The 24751-nt window shown below is 42.6% G+C and overlaps 1 protein-coding gene across 1 annotated transcript in view; it reads left to right on the top strand.

Moving 5' to 3' along the window:
• Positions 1-24751, top strand: part of PAPPA (pappalysin 1) — a 370045-nt gene that overhangs the window by 26833 nt on the left and 318461 nt on the right. The window contains exon 2 of the mRNA XM_044306571.1: positions 22117-23191. Within this exon, the coding sequence (XP_044162506.1) occupies positions 22117-23191 (1075 nt within the window). The remainder of the gene's footprint in view (positions 1-22116; positions 23192-24751) is intronic.

Below are 24751 nucleotides of genomic sequence, written 5' to 3'. Positions count from 1 at the left end.
CCAAGCAGCTCCTCCCACAAGTATTGAAGGCTGCTTGCAGCCTGTATTTGTGGGAGGGGCGCGCTTACCTCATTTAAACCCCCTCCCACAAGCAGTAAGGGCGCCCGGCTTCTTGCCCTCCCTCCCTTCCCTTTCTTAAATACCTTCCTCTTGGGTGGCCCACTTATTCAGGCCTTACCTCGTCACTGGCATCGGGCACACTCCAGCCAGTCGGGTAGGGACAGGGACGGTCCATAGGCATGCCTATCCTGGCCCAAGCAGCTCCTCCCACAAGTAAGTATGTGGTTAGGGCTAGATTACACGGTCATTGGATATAAATTTTACAGCAGGCCAGTGTATTACAGGCCCCAAAAATTATGCATTCACCATACAGAAAAGAATAAGTAAGTATGTGGCTGGAGGTAAATTACACGGCCATTGGATAACAATTTTACAGCTGGCCAGTGGACTACAGCCCAGCCCCCCAAAATTATGCAGAAGGCTGAGTGAGCCACTCAACCAACTCTGGTGCGTCCTTTGACGTAATCGCACGCAACTTCTGCAACTTCCCACTTAGGGTCCGGCCTGTTGCAGCTGCACGACCCATACCACCCCTGTGGAATGGCCTGCCTCTTCCTCTGCCTTTTATTTTCAAAATGACCCTGTGACAAAAGTCCCTATACGAGAGCAGTATCTGTGGAAGAAGGTATATCACACCCCTGCCTTAATCAGTTTTTTTGGGGGTTCAACTGGTATATCATATCAGTCGAAATTATTTGTTCCAATACCGTTTGTCACTCTATGTAGCTTGGGTAATGCAGCAAAACCGCAAACAAATGCTGCACTACCCAAATGCACTATATAGAAGGTATATTATTGGTACATAACACCCCTGCTTTAATCAGTTTTTTTGGGGGGGAAACTGGTATATCACACCAGTAGAAATAATTTGCTCCAATAGAGTTTCTCACTCGGTGTAGCTGCGGTAAAGCAGCCAAACCGCAAACAAATGCTGCCCTACCCAAATGCACTGTATAGAAAGTGTATTATTGACATTTTACACCCCTGCTTCCATCATTTTTTTTTTTATGGGGCAACTGGTATATCACACCAGTTAAAATGATTTTCTCCAATAGCGTTTGTCACTCTGTGTAGCTGAGGTAACAGCAGAACCGCAAGCAAATGCTGCACTACCCAAATGCACTATATAGAAGGTATATTATTGGTGTATCACAGCCCTGCTTAAATCACTTTTTTGTAACAAAAAAGAGAAAGAATACCAAAACAAGAGCCGCACATCTAAAATATAGCAAATTTATTCAAGAAGACAGACACAACACAGAATAAGTTAAAATCGTTGTATACAACAAATCGAGGCCATGTGAACCATATATCAGCACATGCCACCCTGGCTCACCACAAACTCATAGACATGCCCCCACATCAATAAGTATACGACATTATAAAGTGCATGAAATCCATCAACAATGAATAAAAGCTTAAATACTTAACATAGAAGTAGCATGGTGGGGGGTATGCGTGGCGGTCAGGAAAAAGAGTCCAACGCGTATCGCCAGACTTGCTGGCTTCCTCAGGAGTGCCTCAAGTTCCTCAGGCACTCCTCAAGAAGCCAGAGAGTCTGGTCATACGCGTTGGGCTCTTTTCCTGACCGCCACGCATACCCCCCACCATGCTACTTCTATGTTAAGTATTTAAGCTTTTATTCATTGTTGATGGATTTCATGCACTTTATAATGTCGTATACTTATTGATGTGGGGGCATGTCTATGAGTTTGTGGTGAGCCAGGGTGGCATGTGCTGATATATGGTTCACATGGCCTCGATTTGTTGTATACAACGATTTTAACTTATTCTGTGTTGTGTCTGTCTTCTTGAATAAATTTGCTATATTTTAGATGTGCGGCTCTTGTTTTGGTATTCTTTCTCTTTTTTGTTACATTGTGCATTGCATACCGTGAGCCGGCACTCTTCCTCTATCTTTGGATGTGCCCCCATTTTTTGAATTGCATAAATCACTTTTTTCGGGGGGGCACCTGGTAGATCACACCAGTGGAAATTATTTGTTCCAATAGCGTTTGTCACTCTGTGTAGCTGTGGTAACGCAGCAGAACCGCAAACAAATGCTGCACTGCACAAATGCACTACATAGAAAGTATATTATTGGTATTTCACACCCCTGCCCCAATCAGTTTTTTTTGTGGGGCAACTGGTATATCACACCAGGTGAAATTATTTGTTCCAGGAGTGTTTGCCGATCTGTATAGCTGTAATATTGCAGCAGAAATGCACACAATTGCTGCACAATGCAAATGCACTATAATATTCTTTCTATGTTAGAAGGTATATTATAAGTATAACACACCCCTCTGTAAGTCACACCTATCGATAGCACACCTATACCAGTCCTTCAAAGGACTTTTGTAGCCCTATTAGCTAGCGTTTAGTGTCCCTAACAGTATGTCCCTGCTCCACACAGCAACCTCTCCCTACACTGGCAAAAGACTGAATGTAAAATGGCGGCCAGATCGGGTTAATTTATAAGGTAGGGGGCTATGTCCATGTGCTGAAACGTCTGAATTGGCTGTCCTGTACCACCTGATGGATGTGTCATGGGTCAAATTTCTTCACAATGTAAAATAAGATGGCACTGGTGGATATGGACATATGTTCGCCCATTCGTGAACCGCAAACGAGCAAAGTTCGCCGCGAAACAATCGTTGGGCGAACCGCAAGGCCATCTCTAAGACTTCAGGCAGTCATTGCCAACCAAGGGTTTTCAACCAAGTATTAGAAATTAACGTTTTATTTACATTTATTTAATTCGTCCAATTACTTTTGAGCCCCTGGAATGAAGGGATTGAGTTTTAAAAAATGCTTTAGTTCCTCACAATTATTTTGTTTAACCCACTGAATTATAGTTCAAAGTTTGTACTTCAACTGCATCTGAATTGTTTTGTTCAAAATACATTGTGGTAATGTACAGAACAAAAATTCGAAAATTTTTGTCTTTGTCCAAATATATATGGACCTAACTGTATTTGTACCTCTTGCAGAATATCCTTTGTGTTATCTAAAGACTCCTTAGATATTTATGAAAATATAAGGAGGAGAACCAAAGAGAATGGGGCAAGATAATTCCAAATCATGAGACAGAGGTGTTAACAGTAATAGTCATCTTACTCCATTGTTACACCCTGTTTATACTGGTGGATTACTATCACAATTTGTTAATTTCCAAGCTATTGTAATGATAAGTGACTAATGTGAGTGCAGAAAAAGATAAAGGGGAAAGCTATTATGTGTGCCACTGTAAAAATAATTGTTGTAGAACTGACAAACGGGGCAAAATATTTAATAGAACTCACCTTAAATGGGCCTAGAATAGGTCATCAATATCAAATGGACAGGGTTACAACTCCCAGCACCCCTGTGATCAACTGACAGAACCAGGCACTGCAACTGCACAGCTCCATACATGTGTAATGGCTGTATCTGGTTACTGCACATTGCTGTCACTTGCAGTAAGCAGACAATGCCGCTACATGGTGTACAAAGTTGTGTCGTTTCGGTGCTTGGTTCTGGCATCAAAGCTTGTGAAATCCGAAATATGCCTAAATTAGGCATATTTCTGGAACAGATTGTGGCGCAAAGAATCTGCGACTTCTCCCCACTCATGCCAGATCTAAAAAAAGTGGGTGTGGTATGGATGGGGTAAGGGACAGGCCGGGAGGCTCGTCTCATTTACCATTTTCTATGCCTGTTTTAGTCGTAGAAAATCGCCTAAGTGTAAAACAGCTAGATAGCTGTCTTACGTTTAGAAGTGGTCGTGGATATGCCGAAGTTATCTAGACGCTGGCGCCTCTTCATAACTGTGGCAGATCCACCGCTAGTGCAGGGGCTTAATAAAACCGGCGTCTAAAACGTTGGTCTTAATAAATGTGCACCCTAATCTCCAAAGGTTCTGGACTTGTGTCCCTTTTAAGACATGATTAAAAGTTTTTGACTTGTTTCACATTTGCGTTTGCCGATCCGGCAGGTTTTTGCAATCAGGAACAGCCGGCTGGATCCAGCATTGGTAGACGCTGCTGGAATGCCATCTGACCCCAATAACGACAACGGGGTCCGGCAGTGATCCAGCGGTGATGCTCAAATATGTAGAGAAACAGCTGGACAAATACCGCTGTTTTGTCCGGCCGGTTCACTGCATTCTACGCCGAAACAGCCTGCCAACAGTGTGAAACAGGCCTGAGGAGAAACAAGAAGAATCCATTGTACAGTTTTGAATTAAAAGAATGAGGTAATGAAGAAATTTTTGTCTTTTACGGCATTATTATCATTATTACAATTATTACATTTTATTGACAAAGTAGACAGTGAGAGTTCATTATTTCTACTGAAGAGAAGCGAGATTAACAAATTTATGGTACCAAACATAAAACAAATTCTTCCTACATCTCTGAATATGATAATCATCAGTAGGAAGCCTGGAACAAGTATAGACATGTTCATGAGTCTGACTTATGTGCTTGCTGAACAGGCAGAAAATGCTGTGCTTATGGAAAAAAATTTGTTTAAATAATGGAGTAGTGATGTGTGTGATGAAACACGCTGGTCATAAAACAGTTTACATAAAAATACCTTTGCATTATATTTCTGTGACACATTGAGTTTCCATGTAAACCAGGCAGTCAGAGATGTCAATTTGGATTGATTTGATATACCTGCTTCCATTAAATATTAATTGAGGCCTGCGATATACCAGCTTCCACCAAATACTGATTGAGGCCTGCGATATACCTGCTTCCACAAATTCTCTAGGGACATTTTGAAAATGACAGGCAGAAGAAGAGGCAGGCCATTCCGCAGGGGTGGTAGGGGTCGGGCAGGTGCACCAGGCCGGAGCCTAAGTGGGAAGTTGGAGAAGGTGCGTGCGATTGCGTCAAAGGACGCACCAGAGTTGGTTTAGTGGCTTACTCAGCCTTCCGCTGCAGCATCTTCCTCACTCTCTGCTGCGTCCACACTCAAAGACACCACCCCCACCACCAGCACCACAATAGCCCCTTCACATGAGTCAGAGGAATTATTTTCCCATCGATTGCCAGACCTTACCGATGCGCAGCCATTCTTGGCATTGGATGAGAAAGAGGAGGTAGCAACGGCCGCCACCCAGCGATCTGACGACAGTATCCAGATCAGCCCAAGGAGGGAGGTCCCTGCTGTTGCTGCCTACTCCGAGATCTCTAATGTCAGTGGTGGGGAAGGTGATGATGATGAGGTGTCGATGGACACGTCGGTGGGTGCCCACAAGAGAGGCGGAGGGGAGTTCAGAGGGAGAGACGGAGCAGCATATAGGGAGGAGAAGCAGGAAGAACTCACAGTGCAAAAAGCAGACTGCATATGTATCTGGAATTAGCCATCCACCATGCAAAGTCACATCTTGCGCTTTCAGGACGCCAGCACATGGCTTCGCAGTGTGGGCTTTTTTTAACGTGTCAGCTGCTGACAATAGTGTTGCCATCTGTGCAGCCAGTGCTGTCAACGCATATGTCCGGTAAGCCCAACACTCACCTAGGGACGACCACCTAAAGAAGGCACCTGTCCTCCCATCACTGAGCCCAGTAGGAGCAACGCAGTCTGAACCCACAAAGTCACTCCCGGCGCTCCACGTCCTGCCTCTTCTCCTTCTCCTCTCTCCTCCCATTTGTCCTCCACCTTCCACCATGCCGTCGTCGCGTTCCTCTGGCAGAAGGCAGGCTTCCGTTGGCCAAATGTTCGAGCATAAAAGTTGACGCCGGATAACCCTCTTGTCCAATGGCTGACCGCTGGCTTGTCGGAAATGCTAGCCCGCCAATTACTGCCATATAAACTGGTGGACTTGGAGGCTTTTGGAAAATGTATGGCCATTCACACACCGCAATGGAAAGTCCCCGGAAGGAAATATTTCTCCCAGAAGGGCATCCCAGAGATATATGGCCATGTTCAGTGGCAAGTGAATATATCTCTGGCAGTGTCGGTGCCAAGATACATCTGACCACAGACACATTGTCTAGCAAACATGGGTGGAGAAGGTACATAACTTTTACTGCCCACTGGGTGAACCTTCTGATGGCCATCAAGCATGTAACCCGTGGCACCCGTGTGGATTTGGTGTTACCGCCACAAATTGCATGCAGGCCTGCCTCTTCTTCTCCTCCTCCTACTCCATCCTCTGTCTCCTCCTTGTCTGACTCCTCCTTTTCCACTGCTACCGCCTCTTCCGCTGCACCCCCGAAGCTCCCCAGAATCTATTTGACGTGCCAGGTGAGACGTTGCCATGCTGTAATGCGGCTGTTGTGCCTGAAAGCCACACCGGTCCTGCACTGCTTTCAGCTCTGCGGTCACAGGCCTATCAGTGGCTAACCCCGCTCAATTTGACAGTTGGTAAAGTCGTGTGCGACAACGGTGCCAATCTGCTGAGCATGCTGAAACAGGGCAAAATGATACACATGCCGTGCCTGGCATATGTTCTGAACTTAGTCGTGCAGCAATTCGTTGGCAAATACCCCGGGGTCCAGGACATCTTGCGTCAGGCCAGGAAAATCTCTGTCCATTTTAGAAGATCTTACACGACCATGGCTCACCTTGTTGATGATGTTCAGCGGCGACACCACCTGCCCATCAGATATCTGATTTATGACAGCCCGATGCGCTGGAACTCCACCTTGTATCTGCTTGATAGGCTGCTCCAGAAGCAATGTGCCGTTAACGACTACCTGTATGAACTCTGCAGCAGGACAGGTTCTGGGGAGCTTGGTTTCTTTTCACTGCGCCAGTGGCTGCTCATGCGCGACGCATGCAGACTTCTGTTGCCATTTGATGATATCACCAAACTGGTCAGTTCCAGCCAGGGCGCCATCAGTGACAACGTACCTTATGCCTTCTTTCTGGAGCGTGCATTGCGTTGTGTCATTGATCAAGCCGTCGAGGAGCAGGAGCTTGAGAATGAGGAAGTCACAATGCTGAATGAATTCCCAGGGGGGGTCTACTCCATCCATTGCACAGAGGACTGGCAGAATGCAGCATTTCCAGGCCTTGCTGTGAGAGATGCTGCATTCTGCTGTTGCTGGCGCTAGCAGAGGAATTTCTACCCACAGCGAAACAGGTGATGGTACCAATCCTACCGTGCCTGCAAGAAGAGGGCGGTTTAAAGATGTGTTGGTCACTTCGGATATGAGATCATTCTTGCAGCCAACCAATCGACAGCCGCAGTCCGGATCCAGCCTCAGGGAACGCCTATACCGACAGGTGTCTGACTACAACGGGTTAATGGCCGATTTGGACGCTCTGAGAAGTGAGGAGCCCCTAGACTACTGGGTGTGCAGGCTTGACCTGTGGCAAGAGCTGGCACAATTTGCCATGAAACTCTTGGCTTGCCCTCGTTAAGTGTCCTGTCCGAAAGGACGTTCAGCGCAGCAAGGGGGATCGTGACCGATAAGCGCACTCGCCTAGCTCACAACAGTGTGGACTAGCTCACATTTCTAAAAATAAATGAGGCATGGATCTTGGAGGAATGCAACACCTGTGACGACCATGTGTAATTGAATTTCCTCATGCCAGCCCACACATATCACCACCCAGAACAAAGAATGGTCCTTGTCTTATGTATATACAGCGGCATAAAAGGCGTTTTCTGTCAGGTGAATGCCTAATTTTGGAGTCCTGTACGCCACTGGCCTACAGTAAAATTGTTATTCAGTGACCGTCTAATGTACCTCCAGCCACATAATCACCTGTTCTTTTCTGTCAGGTGAATACCTAATTTTTGGGGCCTGCAATGGCCTACAGTAAAATTGTTATTCAGTGACAGTCTAATGTACCTCCAGCCACATAATCACTTGTTCTTTTCTGTCAGGTGAATGCCTAATTTTTACACCTATATTACACCTAATTTTATACACCTGTATTAGGTGTATTTCTGGCACAGATTGCGGTGCAAATTTTATTTGCGCTGCAATCTGCGACTTTTCCCCGCTCACGCCAGGTCCAAAAAAGTGGGCGGGGAAGGGCCAGCAGACCCATCACATTTACCATTTTCTATGCCTGGTTTAGGCATAGAAAATGGTCTAAATGGAAGACAGCTAGGAAGCTCTCTTACATTTAGAAGCATCAGTGGATTCCCCTCTACATAACTCGAGCGAAACTAAGCACCAGCTATATGGGATCTTAAGCGTGGCACTTAAAACACCGGTCTCAATAAATGACCCCCTTAGATGTTAAAGGTGTCTGTGGGCAACTGGTTACCAATGATATGTACCTTTATGAACTCAGTAATGCATAATGTAGCTTGCTTGTGGTTGACTTCATGCATGTGTGTTGCTAAAGCTAATATATCTATAACTTAAGCTGTCATAGACACGAAGGCAAAATATCCATAACTAAGTGGACAATTGGAATAAGAATTGCCAATGGACCTAATGACTTTGTCTTTTACCTCCCCAGTACAGTTGGAGAATTCAGTCTGAGAGAAATAAATCTATCATAATGTCAAATAATCTGCAAAAAACGCTCATAGATGGCAGATATTGGGAACTCATCCAACAACAGCATAGCCTTCACAGCTCTTATATGGCGGGTTATTCAGCAGGATTCCTGCTGTCATGCCTGGTTCCTCTTGTACTACAGTGTTTCGTAGTTAAACTATTGTATTAGTTTGTAACTTGAATTTCTTTGATGCCTTTGAACACGTAAATTAGCTTCAGTGCTTGGAAAATCTGGTGGCATGATCCAATGAATATTTGCACAGACGTAAGGCTGGAGATATCTTCTTTTCTCTCTTTCTGATTGGAAATGAGGTTTACTTTTGGCAAATTTAGAATAAAAGATAGGCGATTCCATTCTCACAACCATATACTGTATACAGCTTTATGGCGTATATTGACACTATAGGAGCACCGTGTAAGAAATTGACTATTTCTACAATTTTTTTATTTTTAATGGTGTTAAAAATAGTGTAAAAAATTCACCTAGCCAGCATTTTTGCTAAAATTGTCAAAGAGTGTATACACATCTATTTTATTCCCACCATTTCCAAAGTCAGCCCTGTCAGACTTTGTTTTGGCTGCAGCAATAACATGCCCATATACTCCATGTGACCACTGCAGCCAATCACTGGTCAGCCAGTCACACAGGGGATATGACAAGGGAGTATCCATTCTTAAAGGGGTTTTCTTACTTTAGCAAATGGCAGTTATTATGTAGAGAAAGTTAATACAAGGCACTTACAAATTTACTTTGATTGTTCATATTGCTTCCTTTGCTGGCTAGATTCATTTTTCCATCACATTATACACTGCTTGTTTCCATGGTTACGTCCACCCTGTTATCCATCAGTGGTGGTCGTGCTTGCATAATATAGAAAAAAAGGGCAGAGCTCTCTGGTGGCCGGAACTGCGAGAGTGCCCATAGTCCAGCACTTTTTTCTGTAGTGTGCAAGCACTGCCATCGCTGCTGGATTGCAGGGTGGTCATAACCATGGAAACAAGCAGTGTATAATGTGATGGAAAAATGAATCTAGTCAGCAAAGGAGGCAATATGGACAATCAAAGTACATTAGTCTTCATTTTGTATTAACTTTCTCTACATGATAAATGCTATTTGTGAAAGTGAGAAAACCCCTTTAAATTATCACTATTGATCGCTGTGGGAATTCTTTAAATGTTGAACAACCTCTTTAACCCCTTCCCGCATTGTCACATACATGTACGTAAGGGAATGCAGTCTCTTTTCGCATTCCCGTGTATGTGTTCTGATCGGGCGGGTGCAGGAGCTGCGCCCGCCCGATCAGCAGCACCGGCAGGGCTGTTACTTACAGCCGGGCCCTTGCTGTATCTGCCGGCATCACTGTATCCGCTGATGCCAGCGGATTAACCCTTCACATGCCATGGTCAGAGCTGACTCCATCAGTACTCCACGCTGCAGTGACAGTGGGCCGATGGTTGCTATGGCAGCCCAGATGCCTCACACAGGCATCAGAGCCTGCCAGCTACGGAAGCTCAGGAGATCCAGCCCCCAGGCAACTGTCAGCGTCTTACATTGTGAGACACTGACAATTCAAAGCTTCACAATACAGCATATCCCACAGTGGAACAAAATCAAAAAGTAAAAAAAGTGAAAAAAGTCTTTTTTTATTAATAAAAAAATCTAAGTTTCAAGGAAAAAAACTAATTTCCCTATAAAATAATGTATAAAAATAAAAACAGGCATAAAAGGTATCGCCGTGTCCTTCATGATAGGCTCAAGCACAATATGTCATGAGAAAACTGTCTCAGAAACGCATGGATAAGTAAAAGCATTCCAGTTATTATCACATAAAGTGACACGTCAGATTTCCAAACTGTGGCTTGGTCGTTATGGTGAAAACTGGCCTGGTCTTGAAGGGGTTATCCAATCTTAAAAAAAAGCCCCCTGAGATGTTATAATAGTTGTTCAGAGTATAGATTATTGTGCAAGAAAAGCTTTTTGGGTATAGACCTTCAAGACGTAATGTCTAACCATAGTTATATGCATATGCATTATTGAATTAACTAACATTTTCTTCAATTAAGAAGTCCTTCCAATCCAGACACATTAGTAACAAAAACTAAATATTTTATAAAAAGCAATTTCCATGTAATGTAATCTATGGAGCCCTGCAGTATACAGTATAGCACAGAAACCAGAGGGTTGAAGCACGGGCAAAGGTATCACTTTGGTTGAGCAAGGAATGTATGAAAAGGTCATTGTATTCACAGAAGTTGATTCGGCGTTCTCCTGCTTCATTTCTCTTTCCAAGACTATGTTGTCTGTTTGTAATTTCCTTCCTTCTCATTTCCCAACTTTGGTAGTTGCCTGAAGGGACTAAATGCCACTGTCCACGTAAGAAGACCCTTGGTAGGTGAGGAGCACATGATGTCCTGATTTGCATTAGGGGGTGAGGAGGGTCTTCTTGAGCAGGTAACAAGCCCAAGGGCAAATTCCAAGTGTCCCTGAGCAAGAACAGTATAGGGGCCCCATGCTTCCAGTAGCATTAACAACAAGGGCACCCCACACCAGTGAGAACCATCCTACAGTGTGAGAACCGTTGTATTGCTTTTTTTTAAGGTGGCAGTGGGCCCCTATTCCCAGTTTTTATGTAGGGTTTTTATAGTTTTTTTCAAGTTATCAATTACCATTGTTTATTTAATGGGGGGGGGGGCAGCAGTTACAGCATGGCATTACAGCGCGGCTTGTCAGCCTTCACCCTTAAAAAAAGAATAGAAAGGGTTTAAAATTGCATTTTAATTGAGGCTAGCTAGACCTGCCAATTGTGAGTAGGGGAAAACTCTTCATGGCCTGGCATGATTTTCTGCACAAGGGAAAAAAATATTTATTTTGGAGGAAAGTCCACGTCTGAACATTCATGCCATGAGTTTCTTCTCAGTTTATGGTAAACAAAACATTAAAATCTTACACATTTCACAGAATCTTTGCCAGTTTCGCTCATGCTTTCTGCTTGGTACAATAGCCGTGTTATATACATAAGATAATTAACCATGGAGAACATTACCTCCAGCCAAGTGAGATTGGCGAAGCTTACATTGATGACTCGGCCTGATTCCTGCGTCTTGTTAAATAAGGATTAATATAAGATTGATATTACTCGAGGAAAGTTCCTTTTTTATTTGTCCGGTTAGAGCGTAAGTGTGTCAGGCCATGACATGAATTTTGTATCTAGAAATGAAGATTCTGTTACAGTATTTCCCCCTTGACATGGCCTGTGCCACATTGAGACCAGAGCAGCCCCAATGTGTCTAAACGCATTACTTTCCACCTGACAGATAAAAGCTTTTCATATAGATTCTTGGAGAATATCTGCTCTCTGGAGCGTTTGTCTACTGCTTTGATACTTGACAATTAAAGCCAGGAATGACAAGGAACGCCCCTCCCCGAGCTCTCTGTGCTGTGGCAAGGGATTGACCTTGAATTCCCTCTTCTGTATGAAATCACCTCACCTGCCCCCGATTTCTGTGTGCAGGAAGCACAGAGCATGTACTGTACATAGAGCTACAACCAGATCCAGGCCCTCTGGAATACAATATGCATTGAGTGGTGCAGAACATTAATTGGCATCAAGCAGAATGGCATTGCAGTATGTCATATTGCTGCAGTAAAGGGCTGGCGTGGGTCCTTTCTGCATTCCACACATCCTGCATTTTCATTAATCATTTGCCAAGCTGCTCTCAGAATTTCTCTTGGATAATAGGAATATTCTGCATAGCTACGTTTTCATTCTTTTATTTTTTTTCTTTTGTACCCAATGCCCTTTTTCTTTTCTTTATTATGGAATTCTTTACTAACTGGAATTCAGAATTAACTCACTTTATATTAGTAAGTTTCGTTTGGCTTCACGTGGCTTAATACAGCAGTAGGAGGTGCTTTGTGTCTATTTATCCATATATTTTAAATGGTTGGTCTGGAATGTAATACATATGGAAAATATTGCTTCAAGACCGTTGCCCCTGCAGCCTGTGCCTGCTGCTGGCCTGCTCCTGCTAGAATGCCCGGGCAGCACATTACTCACCCAGCTGGCTTCTCTGCTGTGTCGGCGGTCTGGAGCAGCTTGCCCTGCTCTACCTGCCAGCAGCAAGCCCGACCGCTGGCATCCCATGTGTTTTCTTTTGCTGCAGACTGTGGCCTGAGACTCCTTGCCAGATCCTTCAGGTCCGCCCCTATGGCACATTCATGCACACTCTCTGGCTCTTAAACGGCCAGCTCATGCACCCTAATATTCTCCAGCCAATGGCTGGCTGCCTCTTGGTACTTTAGACATCTTTCTCTAGGGAAGAGTGCCTAAACTTTGGGTTTTCTAGCTTGCTAGGTCTCTGTAAAGGTGAGCTGTTCTGTTTGTCTGCCCTTTTACCAACCTCTACCTGCTTACTAATTCTAACCCTATGCTGTCTGACCTTACCTTTGCCTGTTTACCATTGACCTCTTCCACCTGCCTTCAGACTTATTTCACAGAATTGCACATATTCAGCCTGCCCCATCCTCTGCCTGTTTCTGACTATGAGTATTGCTTCCTGACCATGAGTATTGCCTGAACCCCTCAGTGCTTCACACCTATGTCTCTGAACCCCTTTGTCAGCAGCCAACCACACTGGGACTATTGAAGAAGTAGCAGTCTGGTGGCACCCCAAAGCAAAGTCCAGAGAACTTTATGGTGGTTAAATTGTGAAAACTAGGAGACTGCCAGGATAACACCCTTAGGACTAGCCCTAAAGTAAACCGGTTGGTTGAAGCAGTAATTCCACACCCAATGCTCATGACAATAGCATGCAACAATAGAATAGGAATAAAAAAACGATTACTTGCATTGGCCATTACTTTATTGTTGCCAGTGTTTAGTCACAAATCTATGCTTGGAGATATGTATACATAATCCTCACTATGGTCCAGAATTGGAACACAATGTCCAGTAGAACACTGGAGTCAGTTTCTTTTAGAGACTTCTGGTACAAAAAAGAAATGGTTATAAGTGTCTGATCACTGGGAGCTTCATTGCAGGGACTCTAATAAACACCAGAACTGGGTTCCCATATGCCTTATTTGAATACAGGGGCAGTCAGCATACATGCTTCTGCTCCAAATTCTATGGGACCGTTAGGGACAACCAAGTATAGCACATGGCTATCTCATAGAGTTTAATTAGATTGATAGTGCACTTGCCAGACACTGGACCTGTTATAGTGGCTGGTGAGGTCCCCAGTGAACAGAAACTTATCCTTATTACCTTTCTCTGTCTAGGCATATTTCATGGAGTTGCACCAAACTTTTTACAATAGCACTAGCTTTGCAGAGGGTCCACATGACTGCACGACCACCACCTTTCCCAAGCAATTTCTCATGTCTTTCTGTGACTGCGAATATGCAGACGTGTGCACCACCAACAGTTGCATTTTCAGCTAGAATGGTGTGCCTGACCAACATTTGCCCAACATAGTTCAGGTCCAAGTCTTTTTAAGGAACACAACCACTTTCACCAAATGTTGCACAACGGAAACAGTATAGCAGAATAGACTTCCATTTTTTAGAAGAAACTGAAGTTCTCTCACCTTAACATGAATTCAGCTGCTTTGACCACTTGGTAATGTTTCCACTGCAGGATTAGGATACACCACATGCTCTGATTTAGTTCAGTCTTGGCTATTTCAGTCAGCAGTAGACGGTTCCCCTTATTCCTTCTACTGTAACTGTCACGCTTAGGTTTTACACTGTTATGACCTTCGACCAGGCTTTCAAGTATCCTGTGCTTAATATGCACTTCCACTGATGCCGGCAGATTTGGGCCTCTGCCCCCAGCAACTCAGCTTCCTGAATTACATTTACTACAACCTCTTTTATTAACTTACAAGTTCTCCAGCTTATTTCAGTAATGTCTCTGAGGACTTTACTGTCCTCTCTCTTACTCATAACCCTTCTGGATCTGCTGGTCCCAAAAACTGCTCACAGTTCCCAAGCTCAGCATCACACTGTTCCGGCCCAATCGCACATTCCTTGGTGGCTGGCTCCGGTCTAGACCTCTGCATTCTCTCTCACAGCAGATCTTTCTACTTGCTATGAATCCCACCCACAAGTGCTATAGTACAACTCTCTTGGGACTGCAACATTCCTCATCACTTCACCACAGCAGTTTGCCAGCTTTTACCCAATGCTCAATACAGGTTCCCAGGTTCAATTTGGGGGAATACAATTGTACAACGCAACACAGTGTAACAGAGCACATAGCATTACATTGTAAGAGAGGAAGGGCAAGAAGATGTCCATTTTCTATTTACAGGCCTCACAAAACATATGTGTATATTGGGGAAGTTGGAGGAGATAGTAGACAGGTAAATTTTGTGCATGACCAATCCCAAGACATTTCCATAGACATACCTGTATTTCGCTTGGACTTAGTAGTGGCTTATACGGAACATTGTAATTGATAAGAGTAGACTAGTTAGCTTTGAGCCATGTTGCTAATTACAGTTAAAGGGTTTGTTCCAGTTAACTATAAGTTGCGGACAAGCCTCCAAATGATCTGAAATAAAACATGATATTACACTTAACTTTTTTCAAGCACCTATCTGATCTTCCCGCCGCTGCTTGTGATTGGCTGCAGGGGTTAGATGTGGTGAGTAGCACATGACATGTATTTGTACACCATGTGATCGCTGCAGTAGACCTCTAAGGACAGTGATTGGGCTGCAGTGGTCACATGCCATATATCCCGACATCTCGACGCTGCAGTTTACACAAGCATTCTCAGGAGGCCAGGATCAGTGGTGGGATAAGCATACAACCATTTATTATCGTAGGACATTTGGGGGCTTGACTGAGATTTTTAGTCATCTTGGACAACCTCTTTAATAACGGTTCATGCTCATGGTTGTATACATAGTCATGCATCCTGTAATTCCTCATTACTGGCTTGTAACCAGATAAATGTTTGTTAGCCAGTGTTACTAAAGAGTACTAATGATATTGTGACAAGTTTATGGCTCAGTTACTCCTCAAATCGTGGTGTACTATCAGCAGTGTGATATGTTTATAGGTCAGTCCTCGGTAGACCACAGTGTTCTAATGGCAGAGTGACATGATTACGGTAAATAATTGTGTGAAACAGCTTTTGTTCTTTTTGTTTTCTTTTTTTTTGTATTGTATGGAATAAAACTGTTTTCTTTAAACAAGAAACAAAAAAAACTACCTAAGAGGAATGCCTTGGAGTCCTTCTTCTGGCCTTCTGGAGCCTGCAGAATAAATCAATATGACGCAGGCATGCTAAACAATTTCCTTGCAGTTGGCCACAGTTTTATAAAAAAAAAAAAAAAAAAAGAAAAGAAAAATTGAATTTTTGAGCTGGATAAAACATTTCTAGGCACCTTTAGACAATATTCCGATAGTGGCACATTCTACACTTTAACATAGTTCTTCGGTGGCAACTCATCAGTTAAGTAGATATAAGAATTGAGAAAATCAGGCAGAATGATATATTCTCAACTGATTGAATAATCATTACAATGACACAACACACATTATTCTGAGAAAACAATGGCCTTGACCCTAACGTCTGCTTGTCAATAGTGTTGAGCTTGAAAATTCGTATTGCAAATTTTATATCGGCCCTTCGAGAATTAGCAAATATTTAGAATATAGTGGAATATATTCGTATTTGCGAATATTCTAGATTTTTTCTTGGACACATGATCTCTCCCTGCTTCTTGCTTGTGGGCCAATGAGAAGGCTGCAATGTCTTTGTCTGAGCTTAGCAACATCCCTAAGAACCAATAGGAAAGTTGCCTACCCCTTACTATATAAGAAACTCCCCAGAAGCCATTTTCTGCAGTTTTATGCATTTATGAGAGAGAGAGAACAGTGTCATTGCTGTGCTCTGTGCTTTGGTGTGTCAAACTCATTACATTAGATAGTTAGTTAGTTAGTTAGTTAATTAGTTAGCTCATATATATAATACAGATAGTGTTAGTGGGAGATAGTCAGTGTAGGTTAGTTAGTGATATAGTGCAGCTGATAGGTTCCAGTGCAGGGTGTTAGGTAGTGTGATAGGTTCTGCTGTCCATACATACATGCTACAGACATAGTGCTGTGATGTCACAACAATACTTAGTGCACCAATCAGTAAAATGTGGTCAGACCTGTTAAAATTTGAATTTGCATGTATTGCGCAAAAATATGCGCATCATAAATTGCTGATTTGCGCAATCGCAAATATATTGGAGCACTCTATCTTCAAACTATTGTAATGCTCTGCCGTGCCAACCATTTTCTCCAGTCTCAGGAAACTTCTAGCAGCTTGGAAAATGTAGCAAAAGTGACCCACGCCTGTATTGTGCGCACTTTACACGAATATTACATTGCTGATTTTCACAATCAAGAAAATAATTGCAAATTCTCAAATTTGCAAATTTATGATGAATATTCGCAAAATATCGAGAATTCGAATATTGCCCCTGCCGCTCATCAAAACTTGTCAATCGGTTGTTGTGTGATTCCTAGCATGTCATGTTGTATGTCTGATGTATAACCCTGGAAAGCTCATGGCGTATACCGCTAATGTATCCATAGGGCTCTGTTCACATGACCAATGCCAAAAGCTTTGGACTTCTGTCTGATTGGTCAACATGGTTAGCATATAACTTTTTTGCTGTACAAAATAGCTGTTAACTGGTAAAAAAAAAAAAAGGGTCATATGGGTGTCATATGCCACTGTAGGAACTGGCAGTGATATCTGCCAGAGCATTTTGTCAGAGGCATGTCAGGAAATGTTCCTTATGAATACCTCTGAAGGAAGGCTCAAACGGGATGCGAAGACAGCATTAGTCAAATATAGGTTCTCACAAGTGACATATTTTAAAGGGAAAAACTCAAGTAGGCACCATATGATCTCCTAGAAGGAATAACTACATGTCATACAGCATGTGATGGGACATCATACAATGTCATGTCAATGGTTGCATCACTGTGCAATGTCAACTAGATACACATGGAAGTACAATATGGGTACAAACATAACATTTTATATGGACGTCATATTACGGATAATCCCCACGCAAATCCCTTATGAGCTTGATTCCTAAATACTGTAGCCTGGGGTTGATGCTTCCGAGCTGCTTTTACCCCTTTCTGCTAGTGGCGTAGTGTATTTCTTTCTTGATGATGTTCTTCTGACTTTTTTGGAAGAGTATGGTTGCCAGGGACCCTTTTATGGACATTTTAAGGGTTTATGGGTCCGATTTATCATAATTTGTCGCCAGTTTGTAGCCAGTGCTACTTTTTAAACCCCACTTGTGCAAATATTTTTGCTCAAGTGCCATTTCTCCGCCACCTTCACCACATAGCGAGGGTGGGGGTGGGGGGGGGCATCATTCCTGCCACATGTATCTTCTTTTACTCCAGTTTTCTGATGTAGAAGAAGACTGAAATCGCCAGCAGCCAGGGGCAGTTCAGGTGCACGGACTGCTGGAGGCTGCGCCTTATTTATGACAAAGCATACAACTACTTATATATTAGGCGCAGCCTCCGGCTGTGCACGGGGTTATCATAGACCAGCTATGAGTTTATAAGGCATGTTCCAAACCAAGAGATTATCTACTTTAGCAGCAGATCATGCGGCTGCTATGGGGCCTCTCTAGGGAGAGGACCCATATTGAGCTGTCTGCATCCCTGGATTGTGGGGAATTAAAGGAGATGGGAGCAAACAAGAAAGTACTAGAGGGGGGGTCGCCTATTTTATTCACTGCTCACTATTTTCAAAACTCTCAAAAAAGTGAAAGGAAAGACATGTGCATTGGGACAGGAGATCTCTGGGTATGCCATAAGTCACTAAGATGGAAAAACCCTTTAAAATGAAAGCCAGGAATTTAGGCAGGTCTTAAAGGTAACATGTCCCCACAAAATGCAGGCAGCATGTTATAGAGCAGGAGGAGCTGAGCAGATTGATAAATAGTTTATGGAAAAGAGTCAGTAAAACTTGTAATTTTTACATTTAAAGGGGTGGTCTCACTTCAGCAAGTGGCAGTTAATATGTAGAGGGAGCTAATCCACAGCACTTACTAATGTATTGTGATTGTCCATATTCCTTCCTTTGCTGCCTGGATTCATTTTTTCCATAACATTATACACTGCTTGTTTCCATGGTTACAATCATCCTGCAATCCATCAGTAGTGCTCGTGCTTGCACACTATAGAAAAAAGCGTTGGCCTCTCTGGTGGCTGGGACCATGGGAGCGCACATAGGCTAGTGCTTTTTCCTATAGTGTGAAAGCACGGCCTCTTCTGCTGGATTGCAGGGTGGTTGTAACCATGGAAACAAGTAGTGTATAATGTGATGGAAAAATGAATCCAGCCAGCAAAGGAGGCAATATGGACAATCACAATACATTAGTAAGCGCCTTGTATTAACTTCCTGTACATAATAAATGCTATTTGCTGAAGTGAAACAACCCCTTTAAGTCTCTGCTTTTTCTGCGTTCAGTTGTACATGGGGGATGAGTTGACTGATTACACATGCTATCTATTACACATAGGGAATTCTACTAATCACTGGTAATAGCAGAATGGTCTGACTTCAGCTCATGTATAAATTACACGTTTTGTTGCATCTTTTCCTCTAAAACTATCTATAAATCTGCTCTATAGTATATTGCACGTCAGCTCAGAAAGAGCAGAGATTTTAATGTATAAATTACACGTTTTGTTGCATCTTTTCCTGTAAAAGTATAAATAAACCTGCTCAGCACCTCCTGCTCTATAGCATATTGCACTGCATTTTGTGGTGCTAGTTTTTTTTTTAAACTAGGATTACTGAATATTTTTGTAAAACTACATTCATATGAAGCTGTCCATCAATAGAACTCAAGAGTGCTTGTCATTAAGCTGACCGTAGGAGTTTTGAAGTAGAGACATCTCATACAGTGTTTTACTTTTGTCACACGTGCATAATATATGTGCTTTACAATGAGCTTGCACACTTTGCATATACAAGATATTGCTAACATACATGTGAAAATGCAAGCTGAAGCATATCGGAGGTTCTGGAAGAACAAAGCTTATCTCGCCCACTTGACATCTGGCTGTTACTAGGTTCAGTGAAACCCCATGTGTGTAGTGTAATAGCAGATTTTTCAGCCACATTCCTTTCTAACATATTTTACTAGTTTACGTTGCCGACGAGTGCCAAATATTTTGTTTATTAAATAAAGCATTTTGACATCATCACCTTTCCACTCCGGCACTGATGAAGTTTATCCCACACGATGCTGATTAGCTAGATCACAATTGGTAGAAGTCCATGTGTGATCATGCCGCCAGTACCTGCTTTTTCAATTAGATTGAGGCCAACAGGATAGGGGCACCCCGCAGAACTAGGGTGCATCATGTTCTTCACATGTAGGGTGCATTACATGGAGATTTGCTGCATAATTGCTGCATATTATGGGGAATCTGCAGCAGTTCCTTGGCAAATCCCAATTTTTAGGCAGATGTGTCCGTAGTGGAAAATTATGGTATGTGTGAAAGTACCCTTAAAGGGATTGTCCTGCCAAAAATATTCTACAACACCTAGATCTGAATAGTGTTGTCATTAGATGTAACTAAAAATTCAACATAGCGCCACCTACTGCTTGTTCTTTTCCTTATCTCTCTGCCCACCTCGCTGAGGGGGTCGCACGTGCTCACTTCCATCCTTCAGTTGCCCCCTGTCATATCTTCTGTGACAGTTACAGGACACGCCCCTGAGTAAGTACATGCCCTCTGAGAAAGGACATGCCCCTGAGCTGCCAGCTGGAAATAAATCTAGCTGAGCAATATATGGGGAGATCTCAGGGTACAGGGCTAATTCTAACTTTTTTCAAGATTCCCATGTACTTTATGATGTCTGATTAATCAGTGGATAACTACTTTAAAGGGTAAGCAATTAACGTCCATTTAATGTTTCCCTCAAAACGTGAAATAGTCGAGAATTCATTTGAATTGTATTAGTTATTATTTATACCTCATGCAATTAGCAGAGATGTTTGAATCTAGCTTGTAGGAAGGCATATGGCGTTCCAACGAAGCCATACCACAGACTCATAGGTATTCCTTGTATTTGTATGTGATGCCTAGATATGGCACCATATTGTGAAGGTATTACAGCCATAATACAACATTTAATAGCACAAAGGTATTTCTGTCTGATTTATAAGGAATGTGCTAAAAAAAATTCTGCATGCCTCTGTATGAGAGCTAAGAAGCCCAAAATTACACTTTGTTAATAGTGGGTACAGCGGTTACCGTACTAGGGCTCCATACATTGTGGAGCTTGTATAGATGTATGGAGCGTTCAGTCATAAAACAGGGAATATTTTATCCGCTTAAAGCCTCATTCACATGTCCGTGCTCCAATCCGTGAGAAGGTGGTCAGTGATGCATCCGTGAAGCTGTCTGTGAATGATCCGTGTTGGTTCAGTGTGTCCGTTTTTTGCTGTCCGTGTGCCATCCGTGTTTCACTGACCCTGCACAGCTGAAAAATAATTTTCAAAGCATCTCTTCCTAATGATCCGTGAAACACGGATGCCGCACAGATGGCATCCATGTTTCAGCCGTGGTTTCACAGACCCATAGACTATAATGGGTGTGAACGACAAATAGAGCATGCATTCGTGCTAAAAAATTGGAACCACGGACCGTGCTAAAACACTGATGTCTGAATACACACATTAAAATGAATGGGGACGCGTGCTGTCCATGGAGAACACATACAGCACGTGTCTGTGGAACACTGACGTGTGAATGAGGCTTAATACCCAGACCTTCTGAATTTCTACTGAACTGAATGTATATCACCATAGGGTTTTATGATGATCAGTCCAGCGGAACCATAGGAGGCCCTGTCATTGTAATATGCATGTACATGACAGATAGCGTTTAGCGAATCGAACCCTACCTCACAAGGGCCAGCCATCGGCATCTTGATTGAAGATCCCGCACAAAATCCCGTGCGTGGTTATGTATGATGTCACCACGCCGACTGACGTGATGACATCACCATGGGCCGTGCGAGATTTCACACTGGATCTTCAGTCAAGATGGCAGCGGGCGGCTCTTTGCAATCAAATGGATGAGGGTAAGCATAATTCTATAATTTTTTTTACATTTTTAGCCCTTAAATTTTACACTGTAATATTAATGTCAGATGCCACGATTAGCTATGAAAGCGGCATCTAAGGGATACAATGACGGGGGGTGCAATTGCCGCTACCTGTCATTGCACCCACTACTTACAAAGAAATGCGCTTCTTGACAAAGTAATTCATCACTAAGCAAATTTTTTGTAAAAGTCGATGAAGCAGCTGAATAGAATTTTCCAATACTTCCCTCATCACTAATTACAGCCATCTAAAGGGAGCCAACGATTGGATTCTAGTTGAGTCTTCTGGCAATGGGAGCAGAAATATAAAATAATATTAACTGTTTGTAAAAGCATTTGCTAACATATTTTATGGTATTTGTTTAGTGAAATATGTTTCTCAAAAAGTCTGTATTACTCTTATTTATATGTTTTTCTTTTCTGCGGATACTTAGGACTGTATGACAAATGTACTTATACTTCTCATGACCGTGGATGGGTCCTTGGAATTGAGGCTATGAGTGACCAGGGTACAAGAGATCCACGCTATTTCTTCTCCTTAAAGACAGATCGTGCTCGCAAAAAGACCACCATCACTGCTCATCGTAACTACCTCCCTAATCAGTGGATTCATCTGTCTGTAACTTACAATGGCCGCATATTGAAACTCTACATCAATGGGGCTCAAGTAGCATCAAGTAGTGAACAAGTTGGCCCAGTCTTCAGCACTTTTGCCCGGAAATGTAAAACTCTAATGATTGGAGGAAATGCTCAAAATCAGAATTACAGAGGCTATATCGAACAATTTAAGCTCTGGAAAATAGCTCGAACCCAGAAAGAAATATTGCTGGATATGGGCCAGGCATTTCATGGACTGAGCACTTCTCTACCTCAACTTGTTCTTCAGGATAGCTTTAAGAATGTGAACACCAACTGGTTTCGTGTAGATGGTAAATATGGTAAAATGCCACAAACATCTAACATCTATCTTCATGTTTCATCATTGGACACAAATTTAGATCTTCCCCAGTGCGGGCAAACTCTTTGTGACAATATAGACGTAATATCTAGCTACAACAGAGTTGGAGGTTTTCGCAGACCTAGAGTTGTACGGTATACAGTGATCAATGTTTTCGATGACAACCATGAAAACCCAACAGTAACCAAAGAACAAATCGAGCTTCAGCATAAAAAGCTTAATGAGGCTTTCAACCCATACAACATCACGTGGGAACTAAATGTATTAGAAAGAAATGACTCCTTTCTACGATACCGACTCATCCTTACTAACTGTGACATTACAAAGATCGGCAGCACTGAGTGTGATCCAGAATGCAATCATAAACTCACTGGATATGATGGCGGTGATTGTCGGGGACGCAGCTCTTGCCTATATTCCAGCAGGAAAGAAAACAGCGTTTGTGATATGGACTGCAACATCGAGGAATTGAATTATGATGGCGGGGCTTGTTGTAATCCAAATGTTACTGATGTCACAAAGACTTGCTTTGATCCAAAGTCACCTAACAGGTAAGGACCAGCTTTGTCATATATTGAATGTTCAATATGTTGGATAATTTGTTTTTGTGTGTAAACTACTATAAATATGTAAATTGTTGATTCATTTGCTAATCTTAATTTCTGGAAACATTAATCTATTAAATATATAAAACATATTAAGGAATAATATGAATACATGAAAAGGTTTTCCAGCAAAATACATGTTTTAAAAAATGCGCCTCAAAGGGCTAAAAATAAAAAAATAAGCGATAGTCTTCCTCACTGATCCACCACCTCTGCCGTTCCGATGCTAGTCCAGTCCGTGCTGCTCTTTACTTCCTGATTCTGGCTCGACATTCAAGAAATACCAAGAAAGACTCACTTAGCTAATCACTGACAATTCTAGTGGCCTGTCTCAGCCAGTGATGGGCTGACAAGGAAGCCACTACCAGGGAGAGAGAACCAGCAACAGAATGGCCGTGGCTGAGGTTGGTGGGTGCAAGTATAATTCATTTTTTTATCCTTAGCCTTTTATGGGCGCTTTTTTATTCTGAAAACCCCTTTAAATTGTACCCATTGTTATATTTAAAAAAAAATACAATCCACCTCAGGCAATGGTAAATGTGTCTTAGGCTGCTTTCACATCAGCGTTTTCCTTTCCACTATTGAGATCCAAAACACTTCGGTTTTGTCCCCATTGTCAAAGGGGACAAAACTGAACGGAGCGGAGTACACCAGAATGCATTCCATTACGTTTCATTGTGTCCCTATGACGCAGACAAAAGCAGTGTTTTTTAGTGCAACATGGGGTACTGATCAATGGTGACGGATCAGCTTTTTCGGACACAAAAAAAACCCAATGATCCGGCATCCATTGACTTACAGTGGATTTTGTGATAGATCTGTCTTGTTAATTTGAGATATAATACAACCGGATCCATTCTGAACAGATGCAGACTGTTGTATTATATACCGGAAGCGTTTTTTCTGAACCCATGACGGATTCAGCAAAAACGCAGATGTGAAAGTAGCCTTACCTGCACATTTTGGGTCATATTTCCTCTCGTCATTGCTTCTGAGCGGGCGGGTCTTTACTGATGCAATGTTGGTGTTGGTGCTCAACAGTCTAAGCCAATGAGATGTCTCACTTTCTGTACCCCCTCCCCTCTGTTATCTGAAGTCTACAGAAACTGTAGCTCCATCCCCCTCCTCCCTGTATTACTCTACAATGACATTTTGGTGACTAAAGAAGTTTCTTAACATTTAAAGAGAGTCTGTAGCCAGGGCAAGTGGAACTACACACAGCTGTGATACCATACAGTATGTTGCAAAGTTTCATTTATTCACATGTACTGCCGATGGACACAAATTTATATGCTAGGTATGCTTTACTGTTGTTAGAGAAACATTTAATTTGATTTATTTTCGCATGCTGGTATGTCTTTATTTTATATCCTTTGCTTTGTAATCCTGAGGTTTTTACAATAGAGGATGCTAAACTATGGTGGCTTTGTGCTCAAGAATTCCAGTCATTATATGGATGTTTCAGAATCTCCTTTTCAGGATCGTATTACTCTTTTGTTACTTCTT

This window comes from Bufo gargarizans, chromosome 9 (genome assembly GCF_014858855.1).
Source record: "Bufo gargarizans isolate SCDJY-AF-19 chromosome 9, ASM1485885v1, whole genome shotgun sequence".
Taxonomy (NCBI): domain Eukaryota; kingdom Metazoa; phylum Chordata; class Amphibia; order Anura; family Bufonidae; genus Bufo; species Bufo gargarizans.
The sequence above is the reverse complement of the archived record's forward strand: the minus strand, read 5'-3'. Positions and strand labels throughout refer to the sequence as shown.